The sequence below is a fragment of the Dasypus novemcinctus genome, chromosome 9 (assembly GCF_030445035.2).
Source record: "Dasypus novemcinctus isolate mDasNov1 chromosome 9, mDasNov1.1.hap2, whole genome shotgun sequence".
Lineage (NCBI taxonomy): Eukaryota > Metazoa > Chordata > Mammalia > Cingulata > Dasypodidae > Dasypus > Dasypus novemcinctus.
The window spans coordinates 53,209,580-53,224,906 of NC_080681.1; the positions used below are offsets into that span (position 1 = coordinate 53,209,580).

At 37.9% G+C, this 15,327-nt stretch overlaps 1 protein-coding gene across 7 annotated transcripts in view; it reads left to right on the forward strand.

Annotated features, from left to right (window-relative positions):
* The window catches only part of SLC44A5 (solute carrier family 44 member 5), a 398,293-nt gene that overhangs the window by 187,741 nt on the left and 195,225 nt on the right, over positions 1–15,327 (forward strand). For 4 of the 7 annotated variants that reach the window (XM_058303353.1, XM_004482912.3, XM_004482915.4 and 1 more), the window contains one exon: positions 13,214–13,252. The exons of the other annotated variants lie outside the window; for them this stretch is intronic. In XM_058303353.1, the coding sequence (XP_058159336.1) occupies positions 13,214–13,252 (39 nt within the window). The remainder of the gene's footprint in view (positions 1–13,213; positions 13,253–15,327) is intronic. 7 annotated transcript variants of the gene reach the window in all.

A 15,327-nucleotide genomic window follows, 5' to 3' on the forward strand; every position in this document is an offset into this window, starting at 1 on the left:
AAAAGTGACTTGTGGGGAAGTGGATGTGGCTCAAGCTATCAGGTTCCTACCTACCATATGGAGGATCCTGGGTTTGGTTTCTGGTGCCTGCCAAAAGAAGACGAGCAAGACAGCTTACTGGCACGATGGACTAGTGCAGTGAGCTGATGCAACAAGATGATGCAACAAAAGACATGGGGAGGAAAACATAATGAGAAACACAACAAAACAGGGAGTGGAGATGGCGCAAGTGATTAGGCACCTCCTTCCCACATCAGAGGTCCCCTGTGCAATCCTAGTGCCTCCTAAAAAGAAGACCAGCGCACAAGAGATAAGCACAGCCAATGCAAACAACAAGGGGGTGGGGAGAAATAAAATAAATCTCTAAGAAAAAGACAAAACAAAGAAACAAAAAAAAACAAAAAGTGACTTGTTGAAAAGGAAGAAGAGACAATAAGATCTAAAATGTGCACATTCATGGCTATGATAATTATCTCTGAAGAGTTAATACCGAAGAGAAATTTTGGAAAAACATCTGTTCATGGCCTGCCATATGGAAATCTCAATTGCAGGGATAAGGAAATAGGTTTCACTCAGAATATCAGCTTTGATTTAATAGAGTAGCTGCCTGGAATGTTGTATTAAAAATGATTCTGAAATGTTCTAGGCTCAAGGTAGAGTGCTATGATTGAAATGTCTGAAATGGGCGCTAGGGTGTAATTATGGAAGCACTCATGTTAGTGCTTTTGTCCTCCTTGCTCTATGTGATAGTGGAACTTAACTCTCACCCCTGACTTTTCGAAATCCATCCATTCTTTTATTCATTCATTCAATATTTATTGAGTCTTTAATATGTGCATGGTACTGTGCTTTGCAATGGTGATACAAAGATAAAAAGACACAATCCTTGTGTTTAAAGTCAAGCAATACTAAGTGGCAATGTTATTGTGTTTTTTAAAGAATTAGCATGTTTTTATGCATTAACATATTGTGAAGTGCTGCATTTTCTTTTTCCTATCAAATCCTAGTAAGAAAGAAAATCTGTCATTCCCAACTCATTTGCAGTTCAAGATATGAAATGTCTTCCTTTTGAGGAAAGGGAGAAGGAAGAATAGGTGTAATATGGGGGCATTTTGGGGACATTGGAATTGCCCTGCATGACTTTGCAATGAAGATACAGGCCATTATACATTTTGTCAAAACCTATAAAATTGCGTGGGGCAAAGTGTAAACTGTAATATATACTATAGTCCATGATTGGTAGCAATGCTTCAATATATGTTCATCAATTGTAACAAATGTACCACACTAATGAAGGATGTTGTTAATGTGGGAAAGTTTTGGAGGAGGAGGGGGTGAAGTATATGGGAATCCCCTATATTTGCCATGAAACATTTATGTAATCTAAAGCATCTTTAAAAATAAAAATAAGGAAAAAACCTGAAAAAAAGATGAAAAGTCTTGCAAATTCACAAATCATAATGAATTGTCTTTCAATAGAGAATATTCCATCTAAGGATATGGGCTACACTGAACTAGGGACATGTGGTACACTGAACTGTTTTTGGTCACATATTCTAAATACCTTTGTAACAACAACAGCAACAAAAGATATCGTTATGGTATGGCAGGTGTTCTAGAATAAAGATCAGAAAATATTCTCGAAAAAAATATGCTCTAGTAAGAAGAGTGTATCTGGGCATAAATAATGATTTTTCTCCATTTCTTTGTCTTTATTTTCTTCCCTGTCCCCAAATTGCCATTCTACCAAGTCATACCAGAATTTTCTTGTTGATCATTGAGAAGAGTGGTTCTGTTTCTTGTATGTGGTGCTTGGATACTGTTACAAGTCAATGATAAAGAAAAGAAAGTTCACTTTCCCTTCCTGTGGCTATTTTCACCCTCTCTCTGTTTCCAATAGATCAGATCCTTGTAATTCTTGCTCATTCAGCTTGTGCTCTTTATTTTTCTTTGCCCATTGCCTAGGCTATGTAGTATGGCTATCATTTTGTACCTGATCTTTAGTGAGGAAAACATAATTGAACATGCTTCCAAAGGAAGATGAATCTATGTGAGGTGGAATTTAGGCTGAGTTTTTTGCTCTTTTTTAAATTGGAGAAGTAGTTTTACAGAAAAATCATGCATAAAATACAGGATTCCCATATGCCACCCTATTATTAACTATGTGCACTAATGTGGTATATTTGTTATAATTGACGAAAGCACTTGTTACAATTGTTTTATTAACTATAGTTCATGGTTTAACTTAGGGTTCACCGTGTTGAACAATTCCATGGATTTTTAAAAAAATTATCTTACTAACATATATACAACCTAACAGTTCCTCTTTTTTTTTTACACTTTAAAAAAATTAAAGTTAATAGATCACAAAGAACATTACATTAAAAAACATTAAAAAGCATAAAAAACCTAAGAGGTTCCCATATACCCCACTTCCCACCCCCCCACCCCATCATTTTTGTAAATTATATTTTTTTGAAGATATATACGTCACAAAAAATATGTTACATTAAAAAATATAAGAGGTTCCCGTATACCCCCCATCCTCCTACTCCACTCCTCCCACACCAACAACATCCTCCATTATTGTGGCACACTCATCACACCCGGTGAACACATTTTGGAGTACTGCTACACCACATGGGCAAAACTGCTTTTTGACCTTGAATAAAAGGGGGAAATGGCAAAGGAAAATGAGTGTATATGGCTAAGAGTCTTCCAAAAAGAGTCGGGAGGTCATCAGAAGGGTCACACTTATGCATACCTCAGCAGGACCACAGAGAGAACCAAAGCAGATATAACCCTGGGTGCTGGTTCTCCTGAAGGCTACAGAGATCCACAGGGTATATGGTCATGGTAGATGGATTTGGAGTTCTGTGCCATGTCAGAGGGCCCTACTTTGGAATTTGTGCTCCTGAGTGTGATGGAGCTAGACTCAGATGTGACCTTCCTACACATGCCTCTTCCGTCACTTATACTGAACCTGTGGTTGGTGCTACGGATGGTGCATACTCAGGTGACTTGAATCTCTGGACTGCCTATGTGCCAGCTGGGCCCTGAGCCTCAGCAGACTTGCAGCTCCTACTCTCTGGTTCATTGGAGTTACCCAGCTAACAGGGAGGTGAAAATGGTCAATCACCATACCAGAGAATCAGGAGTGCCAACAACTAAGCAAAGGAATTGCATCCATCATCCATGTGGAATCTAAGACCCCTCTTGATCTAAAGGTGGAGTGGACATCACCATCCCAGGATCCACAGAATGGAGGAATAAAATATGTAGTAGATTGGACTTACTGATATTCTACTATAAAAATATTGTGACTAGTAATAGAAGAAATTGTAACATTGAAGTGGAGAAAGTAGCCGCAGTAGTTGCTGAGGGCAGAGAGAGGGAAGAAGAGATGTGATGCGGGGGCATTTTTGGGACCCTGAGTTGTCCTAAATGATATTGCAGGGTCAGATGCTGGACTTTTTATATCCTGCCATTACCCACAGAATGTACTGGGGGAGAGTGTGAACTACAGGGTAAACTGTTATCCATGTGGTGCAGCAGTGCTATCATTTCCTCTTTTAACTACATTCAGATACATAATCTAGAGCTGCTAATTATGTTTCCAGTGTTGTTCTACCATCACTACCACCCACTGCCAAAATTTTTCCATCACCCAAATATAATCTGTATACATACTGAGCATTAACTCCTTATCCCCACCCCCACACTGTCCCCTGGTGATCTATATTCTAGGTTCTGACTCTATGACTTTGCTTATTCTTTTTTTTTTTAAATTGATTTTGTAAAAATATTACATTAAAAAAAAATGAGGTCCCATTCAACCCCACCACCCTCACCCCACCACTCCCCCCCCCCAGCAACATTCACTCCCATCATCATGACACATCCATTGCATTTGGTAAGTACATCTCTGGGCATCTCTGCACCTCATGGTCAGTGGTCCACATCATGGCCCATACTCTCCCCCATTCCATCCAGCGGGCCCTGGGTGGATTTACAATGTCTGGTGATTGCCCCTGAACTTTGCTTATTCTAATCATTATATAACAATGGGATCATACAATATTTGTCTTTTTGTGTCTGCCTTATTCACTCAGCATGATTTCTCCAAGGTTCATCCATGTATTAGAACTTCATTTCTTATGGCAAAATGATATTCCATTGTCTTTCTATGTCATATTTTATTTATCCATTCATTGGTCAATGGACACTTGGATTGCTTCGATCTTTTGGCAATTGTGCAGAATGACACCATGAACATCAGCGTGAAAATACCTGTTTGAGCCCCTGCTCTCACTTCCTTTGGGTATATACCTATAAGTGGGATTGCTAGGTCATATGATATTTCTATACTTAACTTTCTGAGAAACTGCCAACTTGTCTTCCACAGTACCTGCATCATTATACATTCCCACCAACAATGAATAAATGTTCCCATATCTCTACATTCTCTTCAACACTTCCTTTTTTTTTTTAAGTAGCAGTTATTTGGGCATGAAATGGTATCTCATTGTGATTTTGATTTGCATTTCCCTGGTTACTATGATGTTAAGCATCTTTTCATGTGCTTTTAGCCATTTGTACATCCTCTTTGGAGAAATGTCTATTCCAGTTTTTTTTGCCCATTTTAAAAATTGGGTTGTTTGTCTTGCTGTTGAGATGTAGGATTCCTTTAAATATTTTAGATACCACACCTTTACTGTATATATGGTTTCAAATATTTTCTCCATTTGTGTAGGCTGTTATTTGCTTTTATGATAAAGTCCTTTGATGCACAAACATTTTAAATCTTGATGACGTCCTGTTTATCTATTTTTTCTTTTGTTGCTTGTGCTTTGGGTGTGAAGTCTAAGAAACCATTCCCTCATACAAGGTCCTGAAGATGCCTCCCCACATTTTCTTTAAGGAGTTTTCTAGTTCTGCCTCTTATATTTAGGTCTTTAGTCTATTTTGAATTGATTTTTGTATAACATATAAGGTATATACATTTTGGAAATGGAGATCCAATTTTCCCAGCACAATTTGTTGAACAGACTATTCTTTCCCAATTAAGTAGTCTTAAAAATGTGTTGGCCATAAATGTGAAAATTAATTTTTGAACACGCAATTCAATTCCATTGGTCTGTATGTCTGTCTTTGTGCCAATATCATGCTGTTTTTGTTATTGTGGCTCTGTAATGTTTTTTTTCTTCCCACCCCCCTCCCCACCCTGCTGTTTTTGCTGTGTCCATTCACTGTGTGATCTTCTGTATCTATTTCTCTCTCTCTCTCTCTTTTTTTTTTTTTTTTTTTTGTCCGTTCTTCTCACCTTTCTCCTCAAGGATTCACCAGGGTTTGATTCTGGGGACCTCTGATGTGGAGAGAGGTTTCCTGTCAATTGCGCCACCTCAGTTCATAGTCTCTGCTGCACTTCACTTTGACTCTCCCATTCGTCTCTCTTTTTGTTGTATCATCATCTTGCTGTGTGACGCACTTGCATGGGCACTGGCTCACCTCACTGGCACTGGCTCACTACATGGGCACTCAGCTTCCTGCGCAAGCACTCAGCATGCCATGTGGGCACTCACATGGGCACTTGGCACTCCATGTGGGCACTTAGCTCGCCGTGTGGGTACTGGCTTACCTTGCAGGCACACTTTCTCTTCTTTTTCACAGGAGGTCCCAGGGATCGAACCTGGGTACTCCCATATGATAGGCAAAACCCCTGTCACTTGGGCCACATCCATTTCTCTGTAATGAATTTTATGATTAGCAAGTGTGAGTCCTCCAACTTTGTTCTTCTTTATCAAGATGATTTTGGTATTTGGGGACCCTCATCCTTCCATGTAAATTTGATGCTTGACTTTTCCAATTTTTGAAATGAAGTTGTAGTGTTTTTATTGGGATTGTGTTGAATCTATAAATTGCTTTGGGTAAGATTAACATCTTAATGAAATTTAGCCTTAAAATCAATGAACATGGAATATCCTCCCATTTGTTTAGATCTTCTTTGATTTCCCTTAGAAATGCTTTGTAGTTTCTGTGTACAAGTCCTTTACATTGTTTGGTTAGCTTTATTCCTAGACATCTCCTGAAGATGAGGAAATTGACCAGTATTTTGACATCAGGCAAATTTGAGTAACCCATTTTATGACCCTATTTAGTTGCCAGGCCTCTTTTACCGCCTCACCACCTTGAAACCCCCTTTCTCTTCAACTCTCTAAATGTAGTTAAGCTAAGGTAGTAGAATGAGTTAGGATTCCTGAATGTCATTTATTGTCTGCTCTCCAGGCCCATGGATCTGGGTAAAACTCTGACATTGAAAATGTTTCTGGCATTCAAAAATGGCATAGAACATTGTGCTGAAGATTCAGTTTATCTCTGGAGCTAACTTCTGTACTCAATAATTTGACCATTGCACTTCACACTTTCATTCCCATGTCTTATAATGGTGACACTGGTATGTTCTTTCATCTACCCGAAGACATATAATTTCCATTCTTACTGAACCACAAGATGTTCAAGGGTAGAGATAGGATCTTGCTATTTCTTTGTGGCTCGAGGGTCATGCACAGTGTTAGCACATAGTAGGCACTCAAGAAACTTTGGTTGGATTAATGAAAACAATACAAATTGATTTTAATTAAAAATGGTAAGTAAATACAGCACAGTATCATTTCTTCTACCTCACCAAGACACTATGTATAGAGTTTCAAAATAAAGTATGCCAACATTCCATGAAATGCTTAGAAGAATCTTTTCAGATTTGTGAAAATATTTTCAGGTGTTAGGTTCTGCCATCCATTCTATCTCTACCTCTTGTTTTCTCACCTCAGAACCCATACACCATTTTTACATATCAGAGCAACTGATATTGTAAGAAATTGCACTTTCCTGATTCAAAGGACAGTGCTGATCCTGGACAAAGATGAGATGCTAAAGGTATAGATTTATTTAGGAAGACATTGCTTGAATGATGCCACATGGGTCTTCTCTTCTTTATTCAACAAATGTTTGGTCTTTTTTTCAGCTCAAAGACAGTGAACTTTTTAAAAATAATTACAAATATAAAGAGGTAATAATTGGGAAAAATGTTTTTAAACATAACCTGCCTTATAAAGGCACAAAGAATTCAGAGATAGCACAATTACTTCAAAAATCTCTCCTTTCCCTACCTGCCCTTGCATACCATTCCCAAACTAGATACTACAATAAATGGAAGGAATCTATGATTATATTTCTCTCCTTTGGAACATCTTTTAAAATATAGTTAGTACAAATATGAGTATTTTACCCAATGTCATTCAGAAATGGGTGGCCTATTACAACTAATTTATTCTACAGTGTTAAAGACTTCTGGTAGGAGATTTAAAAGTAGTACGCACAATATCTGAATATGTGGAACAAGAATTGATTAATTGAGGAGAACATTGAAAGGAAGGAAGAGGCAAAGAAAAGTGAGTTAAGGAATCCTGGAAATTTTAAGTGGAGGGTGTTGTTCATCAAAGAGGCAAAGGCTCCTACACAGACAAGTGAGTATGCTCTGAAACAGTTTTGGGCCAAAGCTGCCTATGACATGATTCTTCTAGGGAGACTCCTGCTCTACATAAATATCAATGATATTCTAGTATTGTGTTTTTGGAAGGGACACCATTGGGTGCCTTTTGAGATGCCCATGTTTGCTTCATACTTCAAGATATTTCACAAGACGTAAGTGACTTTTAAAATAATCTCTTCTGAATCAATCACCTCTTATTTTCATACATCTATTTTATTTTCATGTAGTACCATGTTGATTTCATAAGGTCATGGGGCTCGGGCTTTAGACATATTTACTATCACCTTTTCTGTCTGCAGGTGAGTCACCTCATATATGGACCTTATTTTCTGAGTCTTTCTCTGTTGTCTTTCTCTGGACCTTCTCTGACTCTACTACGTTTTTCTTTAAGTTGTGTCTACTAGCACTGCAAAGCAGATAGATATATAGGGTAATAATTTCTCTTTTTTTCCACTACTCAACCATGATGCCCAGAATACTGAGACCTTTTTGGCCTTAGCAGCAATACCTTATTTGAAGAACATGTAAAGTTACAGGAGAACTTAGTAGCCTCAGGTCCATCTCAGATCTCAGGTGCTAGAGCTTATATTTCTACCAGGACATCCAGGTGGGGAACAATCAGCATCTTTTTATATGGCAGCTATGCCTTTATTTGCCCTCTCTTCTTGTTTGTCCACCCCCAGCTCAAATCACTCAGCTTTTCACTCAGTGTGTTCCAGCCACATTGGCATTCTTTCAGTTGCTTGTGGCTGCCAAACTCCTTTCTGTCATAGGCTCTTTGCCTATTTTGTGTCCATTGCCTGAGACTGCCAACCACCTGCCATTTATCTTACTTTACCTTTAAATTTCAGGTTAAATATTATCCTCACACCTTGAACTTCTCCTTCACAGAACCTAACATATCACATTTGCAAGTATATAATTATTAGTGTACTTATCTACTTTATTTCTAAGCATTCCTGATACAAACATCTCCTTGAGGGCAGGGATTCCCTCTTTACCTCTGTAGGCTCAGTTCTTTGCATAGAATTTGATACCCAATAGGAGGTCAACAAATGCTTGCTAAATGAATGAGTAAAGTGAGGAAGGAAGCAAAATAAACAAATCAATAGAAACAGAAAATAGTTTAGTGGTTGCCTAAGACTGGGGGTGGGGGTATGTGAGGAAATAGGGAGTGACTACTAATGGGTGTGAGGTTTCTTTTTGGGGTGGTGAAATGTTCTAAATTTGAGTATGGTAATGGTTGCCCAGCTCTGTGAATATACTAAAAAACATTAAATTGTACTCTTTAAAAGGAGTGAATTGTGTGATATGTGAATCATCTCAGTAAAGATGTAATTTTAAAAATTAAGGAAAAAAGGATTAAATGAGCCTATGCACAGAATTGTTCTCACACCTTGGCTCCAGTTCTTGCCCTAAATAAGGAGTTTATAACCAGCCTCTTTCTTAGATGATCTAGGCATAGCATCAAATCTATCTTGGGTACGCAGCTTATGGGGTCTCAATAACAAGTTTCCTTGACGAAGGTAAAAATCAGGACAGGATTGGAAATGAAACCACCTGTAGAGGTAACTTTGGAAGCGCAGCTTCCCAGTCCATTGTAGTATTATGGGCCTATGAAGCTCGGGCACAGTTTGGGTAGGCATCAGCAACGAGAGGAGGTCCAATTTGGCAAGTAGGGCACAGTATTGTAGGTTCCACACATTGGGAGATGTTGGAAATTTAGATAAATGGCAATATCATGGTTCTGGGTATTCTTTCTATTAACAGATGTTTCCAGTCAATGGAACTGGAGTTCTGAGAACAGGAACCAGTCTTCAAGGCTGGAAGCAATAAGGCAGGACCTCAAGATCAATGCCAAGCAGGCAGGTTCAGAAAAGGGAAGTGGAGGGCAGGGTGAAGGAACTAAGGCAGAAGCCCACACTGATAAGCCAGAATAGTGGGTGAGAACAAGCAGCTAACATGAGTTGTAGAGCAATTCAAAGGTTAAATGAATGCTTGGGACTTATCTATGGCACCTGAACCCAAAAAGTGGACAGAAAGGCTAATTCCAGAAGTTTGGGTAATACTGAAAGATACTCAGTCTTTGGGTTTAATTCCTGAATAGTCTACCTATTATATAGTCTGCATATTAAGAAATGGACTCTATGGGAAAGATCATGCATTTCTATTTTAATCCCTAATTCTTTTTAAATTTAAAATTACTTTTTATTACTACAAAAGCAGTTGTATATGTGATATAGAAAGTGATTAAATGCATAGAAGCAAATAAATAAGTTGATAAATAGATAAGTAAATTGGCATATTCCAATCACCTAGAGATATAACCCTTACCATGTTTACTTCCAGGTCGGTATCTCATTTACCAGAATGAGATTCTGGTTTGCATGTCTTTTGTTACCTCCTTTTTTCCAGTTAATAATCTTCACCTTTTCAAGTCAATAAATGTACTTATCTAATATTTTTTATATTCTGATTTCTCCGGTTATCCCAAAACTGTCTTTATAACTATTCTGTCCAAACCAGGACCAAATCCAGGCCCAGATCTTTTATCTAGTGGTTATGTCCCTCAAGTCTGTTCTAAGTACACAGTCCTTTTTAACCCTAACACTGACCTGTTGTCCTGTCAGTTGCCTCACAGACTACCTCGCTTTCTGGATTTGTTTGGTTCCTTTCTAGGGGTGCCATTTAGCCTGTTTCTTTATTTGTATGTCCTGTAAAGTGTAGTTTAGGTTAAATCTAAGTGATTGGTGGATTCCTTTTCAAAATGTTAGGATCAAAATATGTCCTAGGTGATGTTGTATAATCTCTATTATATCAGGAGAAACATAATATCTAGTTAACTCACCGTTAACAATACTTAGTTTGACTCTGGACTAGGGTCCTGGTTCTTTTGAATGATTCCAGGTTGACACAGTAAGACCATGATTCATACCAATTTCCAACCTAATTCGACTCCTTCTACCTTCTACTCCTTCCTCCACTCTCATCACCAGCCAATCTCATCCCTCTAAGTACCTTCTAAGTATGTAAGACAATAGGGGGTAAAGAGTGAACAAAAGTATAGTACGAGGACTGGGAACTGCAAGTCCATTGACTCCCTGTTTGAAATTTGGTACCGATTTCAATGCACTCAGTCCGAGTAGTCAGGATACATATCTGGAAGCTTATCTCACTGTCATCTCGATTACAGTCTTCCCAGCTGTTGTCAGGGTCAAAATAATTGGACTATGGTGTCTCTACACACCACAAGGTAGTCTGCATAAGATATGCATATTCTCACAAACAGCTTTTGAAAAAGTTATAAGCTTGTACAGAAAGCTAACTCAATCCTCTTATAAATTGGTAACAGTCACACAAAAAAAGAACTCTGTTTTATTTTCTATTCATCTTGAAAAATCTGGATGCAGGGGTTCTTAACAAGGAGTCTAGGAGCTTGAAATTTAAAAAAAAAATGTTATTCTTAGGGGAATGTGTTGGTGCAGGTGTGATATATTTATTAAATAATATACAGTATAGTGTGGACTTAGTAAGGGGTCCATGATTTTCACCTGACTGACAAGGAGGTCCATGGAACAAAAAAAGGTTAAGAACCCGAGTCAAACTATATTGTATGCATTCAACCTGGGAAATAGGAGACCTGTACCTAGGTTCTGCTTTGTTTGCTTTGTTTTGTTTTTTAACCAATATCCTGCCATGAGACACTGTAACCTTGGACAAATATTTTCAACACTCTATGTTTCAGTTTTCCCATGTTTAAAATGGGGACGATGGCATTATATGTGGTTGTTGTGAGGATTTAACTGTATCTGTGAAGTACCTAAATTATAGTGAGTACCCAGTAAATTCCAGTTTTTCTCCCTCAACTGGCTGGGGCTGAGATTATTGATATTTATTGCCCTGCATAGGACATATTCAGGGTATGCCTGGGTCTACAGGTAGAGTTCATCAGTATGTATAACTGGGGGAGCTGGCAAAGATAGGACTAGGGTGTTTGAGGCATAAGCTAACCACTGTTATTCAATTAGCTGGAATTGATTAGAAGTATATAGTACACAGGCCTTTTACAAAAACTTTTGTGACATGTAACTTTATAATATGACTACAAACCTCAAAATTTATGTATATAATATTAAAAGCAAGTCCTGTCCTTTAGAATTCAGGAACAGAAATGGAGCAGTTAATAGTATATTTTGACATTGTATTCTAACTTGGAGATACTTGTACATGTATGCTATGTTCTAACATGGCTATTTTTAGGACATTTGGGGGGCTTTCTTTGGTTTTTCAAATGGTATGTTTAAAAATCGTATGTACCTAATAAAAGAACTGGATAGTCATATAATCCTTGTCATCCTAATGAATGTGGGCTAACATTGCAGTTTTGAAGAGGGGGATGGAGGAGAGTGTCCTGAAAAACTTTTATGAATAATCTTTATTTTTGTGATAAATTTGATACTATTAGGGACTAGTAATTGTGTGGGTTCTGTAACCATACAGAGCTAAATTTGAATACCAGATCCCCCATGTGCTAGCAGTGTGACTCTAAGTAAAGTTTAGACTCTATGGTCTACTTTGCCTCTGTGAACATCAGGTTTTCATTATTAAAAGTGGCTGATTATTTTAACTATTGCACAGACTTGTTCTGAAGATTAAATGAGAAAATGTAAGTGAACCACAGCATCTGGTGCATAGTAATTGTTCAAAACTTGGTAGCTATTTTGAGTATCATTATTATCTTTCCTAAACACAGTGAACACACTTTACAAATGTTTGCTTTTCCTAGGCTCTTTATTCCAACTCTTACTCTCGATGATTTGCTCTTATTACTCAGACTGGTGAGAAGCATCAATGCTTAGACCAACAGTGGTATTTTCTTCCCATCAAGTTTATAGAGGGAATTCTTTTCAACAGCTTTCCCCTGTGGCAAGTTCTTACTGAGTCAGTAAGTCTAATAAGAGAATGGCTGTCCATACAGAGTATTAATGTTTTTGTTTAACATATGTGTGGGATTTTTTGAACCTTGATTCCTTGGGGTGCTTATCATTGTTTTTATGGAGTGTGCCACAGTTTGAAAAAATTAATAGTTTCAGAGACTTTGTACCTTCTGAATTGAATAAGTTATGTTAATAGCTATCATGTGGAAGCTTCTGTTAATGCAAAAGGTCACAAGTAATGTGATTAAGTATAGTTGTTGAATTTGAACTACTTTTTCCCTAGTCTACACTGGCTATTCTGCATGTAATTAAAGGTGTTTAATGCATTAATTAAAGCTTTACATGATGAATGTGTCTTCTGAGGACTAAACAATAAAGTGAAAGTAAAAAAGTACCTGTTCCTTCTGCAGAATTTTTCAAGTCTTCACATATTACCTACATAGTACAAGGCATGGATGAAATGGAAGAATTAGCAACTTTATTCAATATTTTCAAACTCCTCACCTCCATCTCCTTCATGCAATTTTTTAAACTTCTTAATATTAAATGCTAACCATCAGCATCTTTGAGTATTAATAGTTTAGCCAGTTCAACTGAACATATGTTATTCTCTGTGTTAAAGTCTAAGAATCTGGAGTTTTAAAGCAAAGAAGGTGGCTGGAGAGGTGCAGAGTCATCTCCCCACCTCCTCAAATAAAGATGTGCCCCTTGTGCTTTTTCCTAGAAGAACCACCAGACTCTCCCTTAAAGGAAGACAGCTTTGGTAAGTCATAGTCTGAGTGTTAAGTGCTAAATTAGTCTAAGGGTCTTCACAATAGTCAATCTAAGAAATATATGATTCCCTCAAAATCTGGGAACACCTAAATATTCTGTAGGTAAAGAATAATTGCTGACTGCACGCCCTTTGGTCCCTCATTTGAGTGACTGATTTCTCCTTCCTGAGGGTATCCCCTTCATTGGAATTATGAAAGAATCCCCCAAGAACATAATGTAGTTACTGATGCTTTGACGGCTCAGTTCGCCTCCTTGTGTTCATCCCATTCATCCATCTCCTTTTATGACTGACACGAGTGTTGTTTAAATCTCTCTTTCCAATAAAGACCTCTGCAGTCAGTCTTCTTGGCTATTTCATGACACTCTGGGTCTTTACCTAACCCACTTCCTTGTTGACAGCTGGCTTTCGTTAGTCAGCTCCAAACAGTAGATACTCACAGTGCAATCTGTGCACCAGCAACATGGGTATCACCTAGGAGCTTGTCAGAAATGCAGAATCTCAGGCCCTGCCCCAGACTTACTGAATCAGAATCTGCATTTTCACCAGCTCGGCAGTTGTTTCATGTACACATCAAAGTTTGAAAAGCACTGGCTTTAAGAATTGTTCTTCCTTTACACATTCTCATTGCCCCTGAGATATACAAATACGTACTTTTCTGCTGTGACTTCCAATGATTATTTGGCTCCCAAATACTCAATTAAAGATGTTGTTATTTCTGTTCTTTCCTGCCTCTGTTCTCAATGCCCTTTTCTTGACTCTCTGTACTCTGATTTACATAATTAAAGTTTATTCTTTGTTCTTACACTTTATACAGCATTTCGTAGTTTTCAAAGTTCACATATGATTCTATGAGGTAGAAGTATAGGTAATATAATCTGTCATGGAGACTATGTTATAAATTTCCATTTGCTATTTTCTAATCTGAGGGGTTGGGATAAAAATGGAAAAACGTATCAGCATTTTTCCTAACTTGGAAAAAAGTAGAAGCCAAGACTATTCTAGCTTTAAGAAGTCAGTGACATATTCAAATTCAAAAGGTATCATGAATCACAATAATGTTTTATGGATCAGTATGATCTGAGAACATTTTCACTCATAAAGCTGTCTTGTTAATTAAGATAAAGTAATTAGGCCAATGACAAAATCCTCATCTTTGTGACTTGTCAAAATCCTCATTTTTTTAGATAAATTAGCTAATGAGAAATAAGCACCCCACTTCTGATATAACAACCTAAGGAGAAAGGGATTGCTGAGTGCTTCTGATTGGATGGACAGGAGTTTGAGAAAGGGGAAAAGTCCAAAATGAGATATTGCCTTGAGACCTTATGCAACTTCCATTCTCGCATGGAGGTATATTTGGTGGACCTCACTGCTAAGTCATGTCCCAAGAGAAACTGTTAGTTTTACACACCCTTAAAGCTCATTGGTAGTGGGAGGAAACCCTCCCAAATCATAAGAATAGTACACTCAGGATTAGGGGTGAATGGGTGAATGGGAGTTACAGTTGGACTGAATGAGTAGGGCTATTTTCATTTTTGCCTTTTCTTTTTGGTCCGTTCTTTTCACCATTTACATTTCTTTTTAAGGGCTTCATGTTAAAGAAATCTTAACTGCATTTGACAGTATGGGTGAGCTCAGGATCATTGGAATATTGTTGAGGTTAGCCCATAGAAAACTTTCTTCAGCAACCTCATGTTCCAAAGAAGCTGAGGCCCAAAGTAACTGGAAACTTAGTTGCATGTGTCCACCTCCTCTTCTTTCACAGGGAAGGGGAGTCCCAATCTGATAAGATCTTTTTGGAGGCCAGTTCTCCATCAGTGCTCCCTCCACAAATACCTTGCTTTTGCAATTGTCCCTTCTCCCTTCTGTACTACCCATCTGGATGTAAATGTGTCTTAATATCAGCCACCTGAAATTAACCAAAAAAAATCCTCCCTTGGTTCTTCTATCCCATTATCCTCCAATTACATTCCATTTCTCTATCTTCTCTTCTGGAAACTACTTAAAAGCATTGTCTATCGACATTGATTCCACTTTCTTCTCTCCTGTTCTGCTAGTAACTT